The 6,337-nt window shown below is 56.1% G+C and overlaps 1 protein-coding gene across 1 annotated transcript; it reads left to right on the forward strand.

Annotated features, from left to right (window-relative positions):
- Positions 1 to 389: 389 nt before the first annotated feature.
- LOC308309587 (E3 ubiquitin-protein ligase TRIP12-like) lies at positions 390 to 5,003 on the forward strand (the record flags this gene model as incomplete). Its single annotated transcript, XM_080755499.1, has 1 exon — positions 390 to 5,003. Exon 1 carries the CDS (start codon positions 453 to 455, stop codon positions 5,001 to 5,003), a length of 4,551 nt encoding a protein of 1,516 aa, XP_080611625.1. The 5' UTR covers positions 390 to 452.
- Positions 5,004 to 6,337: the final 1,334 nt, after the last annotated feature.

Genomic DNA, 6,337 nt, shown 5'->3' on the forward strand with positions numbered 1-6,337 from the left:
CCAATGGCGCCACCCCGCAGGTCGCCCGGGGCAAGTCGAGCGGCGGGGCCTCTGGTCCCTCCGTCTCCAGGAAATGGAAGAAAGTGGACTCCGTCCCCGCTCCGAGCAGCAGTGTCGGGCTCTTCTCCACTCGTACCGAGAGCAAGACTCTAAAACTGCAAAACCCCTTTTCTAATAAATCCGCCAAATCTGCCAAAGAGGTCCCTATGATCTCCACGTTGTCGTCGTCGTCGTCCTCTGCAAACGTCTTCAGCATCCTCTCGCAGGGCGGTCGGAACAAGCCCCCCGCGTCCTCGGGTCAAAGCCAGAGCAAGAAGTTGGCTTCTAAATTGTCCGCCATGCAGGGCAAAGCGGAGGCCTCCTCCGCCTCGACTCCCTCCTCGGCTCAGCAGCTGCTGCAGGTTCTGCAGTCGACGGGCGACGAGTCGCAGCAGCTCCAGGCGTCCATCGAGATGTGCCAGCTGCTGGTCATGGGCAACGAGGACACGCTCCACGGGTTCCCCGTCAAGAACGTGGTGCCCGCGCTGATCGCGTTGTTGCAAACGGAGCACAACTTTGACATCATGATCCACGCCTCCCGCGCTCTCACGTACATGATGGAGGCACTGCCTCGGTCCTCCGCCGCGGTGGTCGGTGCAATTCCGGTCTTCCTGGAGAAGCTCCAGGTGATCCAGTTCATTGACGTGGCGGAGCAGGCGCTGACCGCCTTGGAAATGTTGTCGTGGCAACACGGCAAAGCCATCCTGAAGGCCGGCGGGCTCGCGAACTGCCTGTTGTACCTGGAGTTCTTCAGCATGAACGCGCAGAGAAATGCCCTGACCATCGCGGCCAACTGTTGCCAGAGCGTCACCCCGGCGGAGTTCCACCTCGTCGCCGACTCTCTCCCGCTGTTGACCCAGAGACTCATGCACCAGGACAAGAAATCCGTGGAAAGCACCTGCCTCTGTTTCGCCAGGCTGGTGGACAACTTTCAGCACGAGGACAGCCTCCTGCAGCAGGTGGCCTCGCGGGACCTGCTGAGCAACATTCAGCAGCAGCTGCTGGTGACCCCGCCGATGCTCAGCTCGGGGATGCTGGTGGTCGTCGTGCGCATGTTTTCCCTCATATGCTCCCGGTGCCCCTTCCTGGCCGTGCAGCTCGTGAAACAGAACATAGCCGAGACCCTGCGCTTTCTCCTGTGCAGCTCGTCCAATGGCGGCGGGCAGGAACAGATTGAGCTGGTTCCCCGGAGCCCTCAGGAGCTATACGAACTCACCTCCCTCATCTGTCAGCTGATGCCCCGTCTTCCCAAAGACGGAATCTTCGCGGTCAATACCATGCTGACAAAAGACGGCGGTGGTGGTGGTGGTGCCCAGGCCACGGAGGAGGCCGCCTGGCAGTGGTGCGACGACCAGGGGCTGTGGCACGCCTATAACCGCTCCAACAGCCGCGTCATCGAGGCGGCCCACGACAAGGGGGAGAACGAGGTGAGCGTGTCGACTCACGGCCGCGTCTACGTCGTCGACTTCATCTCCATGCAGCAGATCAACGAGGACTCCGGCAGGGGCCGTGGCGTCCAGAGGAAACGACGCGGTCCTCATCGCGCCGCCGATCCCACCGCGACGGGGGAGGAGGAGGAGGAGGAGTGTCACCGGGAGGAGGTGTGGCAGGAAGACGTGCGGGCGCAGCTGATGAAGGAGGACCCCGAGCTGGCGAGGTGCTTCATCAAGACCCTGTACGGCGTCCTCTACGAGATGTACAGCTCCTCGGCCAGCCCCACCGTCAGACACAAGTGCCTCCGGGCCATCCTCAGGATCGTCTACTTCGCCGACGCCGAGCTGCTGAGGGACGTGCTGCGGAGCCACGCCGTCTCCAGCCACATCGCCTCCATGCTCTCCAGCCCGGACCAGAGGATCGTCGTGGGCTCCATGCAGATGGCCGAGATCCTCATGCAGAAGATCCCCGACGTCTTGAGCGTCTACTTCCGGAGAGGCATAATGCACCAGGTGAAGAACCTGGCGGAGTCAGAGGACGTCCCGATCGCCGGTCCTCCCTCCTCCCCCAAGGCATGTGCCGGCAGTGGCACGGCCAGTCAGTGCACAGACACTATTAATAACGCTGCGGCCGCTACTAATGTCACATCTGACATTGTTGACTTGACCACCTGGCCCCCCTTCGGGGACGACGACGAGATATATGTCGAGGCTAGGAGCCCTGCCACAGCCGAGAGCACACCCTTTGAGCCCCCATGCATTATTGCAGGAGAGAGTGGCCTGGGAAATGCTCCCAACAACGACCCAATCTCAAACAATAAGGACAAGGTGAAGGCCTGGATCAAAAAGCAGTCCAGCAGGTTTGTGGAGCGTTACTTCGACTCGGAGAACGTAGACGGCAGCAACCCTGCACTGAGCGTACTCCGGACGCTCTGCGCCGCCACGGAGCAGCTAGACCTGCGGGCGGACGGCGGCGTGGAGTGTCTGGCGGAGATCTGCGGGATAGTCTCGGAGTCCGACGTGTCGTCGTTTGAGATCCAGCACAGCGGGCTGGTCAAACGGCTGCTGCTCTATCTGACCTCCGACGGCGACGGGGACGTGGTCAGCCGCGACGTGCGGCTCAAGAGATTTCTGCACGTCTTCGCCGGCTGCCCGGTTCCGGGAGCGGAGCCGACCACGGGTCGCCTGGAGCCGTCGGGAAGCGGGCCTTTTCTGTCACTGGTGCATAAACTGAACGACTGCCTGAGTCAAACGGAGCAGTTCCCCGTCAGAGTGTACGACTTTCTCAGCGGCAACGACAACGGGAGCAGGATCTCTCAGGCGATGAAATTATTCAACACTCACCAGCTGAGGTGTCAACTACAGAGACACCCGGATTGCACAAACGTGAAGCAATGGAAGGGCAGCGCTGTGAATTTCAACCCACTGGACCTGGTGCAGGTCATTGAAAGATACATGGTTGTTCGGGGTTTCGGAAAATCCAGTAGTAGTGAGGACAAATCAGATGATGAAATCGTCGATGAATCTCTGGTGGACCAGTTGCTGACTTCGGGCAGCGTACGCCACAGGCTACAGTTCTACATCGGCGACCACTTGCTGCCGTACAACATGACGGTCTACCAGGCCGTCCAGCATCTCGACCTTCAGACGGGGGACGAAAGGGAGTCCACGGACGACGAGGCCAACACCTTCATGCAAACCGACGTCTGGACCAAAACACACACCGTATGGTACAAGCCTGTGACGGAGGTCGAGGGCGGTAGTAGTTGTGAAGACACTGTGGGAGGAAAGGTGTGCCATGGGGCGCTGCAGGCCGACCCTACCGGAAGCTCGCCTCACGACGTCGACAGACAGGACGAGCTGTGGCACGACGGCGTGTGTCCCGGTGTCGTCAATCCCTTAGAGGCGTGCCTCATCTCGGAGCCACCCGATACCATAACGTTCAAGGACCCCTCTTTGGAAGTCACCCTGCTCCTGCGCGTCCTCCACTCCGTGAGTAGATACTGGTTCCACTTGTACGACGACGCCGGGTGTAAGGAGATCGTCCCCACCAGTGAGTTCATCAACAGCAAGCTGGCAGTGAAGGCCAACCGTCAGTTGCAAGACCCGCTGGTGATCCTGACGGGGAACATCCCCTCCTGGCTCATGGAACTCGGGAAGACGAGCCCCTTCTTCTTCCCGTTCAACACGAGGCAGCGGCTGTTCTACGCGGCGGCCTTTGACCGCGACAGAGCCATGCAGCGCCTGCTCGACACCAGCCCCAAGATCAACCAGTCGGACTTTCGGGACAGCCGAGTGGCGACGCGTCTGAACCGCGAGAAGAGGGTGATAAACCGCGAGGAGCTCCTGACACAGGCCGAGGTCGTGATGCAGGACCTCGGCAACTCCAGGGGCATGCTGGAGATCCAATATGAGAACGAGGTGGGCACGGGCCTGGGCCCCACTATGGAGTTCTACGCTCTGGTGTCTCAGGAGCTCCAGCGGGCTGACCTGGGGCTGTGGCGGGGCGAAGAGATCACCTTGGCCGACCCCAAAGGGAACCAAGAGGGAACCAAGTACATGTTCAACTCCGGTGGACTGTTCGTCGTTCCCTTCGGCAGGACGACCGACTCGGAACACGTCGCCAAGATCAAAGCAAAGTTCCGCTTCTTGGGAAAGCTGGTGGCCAAAGCCCTCATCGACTTCAAACTGTTGGACCTGCCCCTGGGCCTGCCTTTCTACAAGTGGATGTTGAGGCACGAAATGTCCGTCAGCTCCCATGACCTGGTCGACGTCCACCCTGGCATACACAAGTCAATCCAGCAGCTGGAGGGCGTCGTCCGGCAAAAGAAAAGGCTGGAGCAGGACCGAACGCTCACAAGGGAGAGCCTGCGGGAGGCGCTGGAGAGCCTGGACATGAGCGGTTGCTCCGTCGGGGACCTGATGTTGGACTTCACCCTACCGGGGTTCTCCGACATCGAACTGAAGGAGGGGGGCAAAGACGTCCCCGTCACCATCTACAACCTGGAGGAGTACCTCCGGCTGGCGGTGTACTGGACGCTCAACGAAGGCGTGTCCGGCCAGTTCGCGTCGTTCCGGGAAGGCTTCGAGTCGGTCTTCCCCCTGCGTCACCTGCAGTACTTCTACCCGGAGGAGCTGGACCAGCTGCTGTGCGGCAACAAGTCGGAGCCGTGGGACGTCAAGACGCTGACGGAGTGCTGCCGCTCCGACCACGGCTACACGCACGACAGCCGCGCGGTACAGTTCCTGTTCGAGGTGCTGAGCGACTTCGACGGCGAGCAGCAGAGGCTCTTCCTGCGGTTCGTGACGGGGAGCCCGCGGCTGCCCGTGGGAGGCTTCCGGAGCCTGAACCCCCCGCTCACCGTCGTCCGGACGACGTTCGCGTCCACGGAGAACCCGGACGTCTACCTCCCCTCGGTCATGACCTGCGTCAATTACCTGAAGCTGCCCGATTACTCCAGCATCGAGATCACGCGCGAGAAGCTGCTGTTGGCGGCCCGCGACGGCGACCAGTCGTTCCACCTTTCCTGACGCCGCCAACATCCTCCACATTCAAATGGATTCCTTATAGGTCGTTCTTTTTTGAACATATACCATGCTACGCGATGGCAGATGCTATAATGTAACGTAACACAACGGGGTCTAATATCGGCCGTGACTCGTCGTGATCTCCCTCGTCAGTTATCTATTGGAACCTGATCCGACCGATCCAATTTACTTTCTGTTACAATAAAATTTAAGTTATTATTATTACACTTATAATAATAATAATAATTATTATTATTATTACTACATTTTAATTTAAAAAAGAATAAAATATACGTGAAAAAAAACATGTTGGAGGTATAGCGTGCAAGAGGACTGTGGGTCTAATCAGTCCACAGGTGTGTGTGTGAGATATTGGCCGCCGACAGTCAGGCACACAGACTTATACAGACAGAGAGGCCATCTTTTGCATGGCTCGCCTCTTATAGAGAGGCAATGAAATAAAAATAAAAAATAAAATAAAACAATCCTTGAAGTGACACGGAACTCTTACGGCCTGAAAGTTGAAACGTTCTACTTTATTGAATTAAATTAAATTCCAGCATTCTCAAATTCGCCTTCTTGACATTTTTGTTAATTCACACTCAAGAGGAAAGAAAGAGAGAGAAGGTTGATTTTTTTTTTATTAACCACATTTAGAGTACTTTTACTTTTGAAACCTAAGTATATTTAATATCAGGCAATGCGTTTCGATAAGACTTTTACTCAAATGATAGGCCTACTATTGGGTGACTTTCTCTTACCTAGTAGTGCAGTAATTTTGTCCTTCATAATTATTATACAGGTGGTGGGTCTGTGTATCTGCAGAGTCTGATATGTGGCTGGCCTGTTTCCGTCTCAATTAATTCATAAAAACCGCTAGCTATTAACTACGTACCTACGGTGGAGAGTTTACCAAAGTGCTCTCATTTTAATTAAGTTTTGTACATCAGCATGTCTTTGGAGGCCTACTATAGGCCTATAGGCCTGAGGTTGCTTCCCAGAAGCAACGTGAATCACAAGAACTGACTAGGTTCGGTAGGTCACTAATAATTTAACCAACAGCAGCATATTTTTCAGGCTGCAGTTAAAATTATGGAATTGTTTCGGCTTTAGCTTGTTGTTGGTTACTGCAGCCAATATGTTTGGCATTTATCGTCACATCATGCCATGGGTCTAGTGTCACATGCGTTTGATAATAATATCCTAGTGCCGGACAATATATTTCAATAGTTTGTCAATAGTTTGTTGACAAAGGCAATGGATTTAGCAGGTCTGTGTATGAATGGTAAAATAGTGCAGTGGCTAATGCATTGCATCAGCGTCATCAAATGTGTCAA

This window comes from Protomyctophum bolini (genome assembly GCF_963924005.1).
Source record: "Protomyctophum bolini genome assembly, chromosome: 22".
Taxonomy (NCBI): domain Eukaryota; kingdom Metazoa; phylum Chordata; class Actinopteri; order Myctophiformes; family Myctophidae; genus Protomyctophum; species Protomyctophum bolini.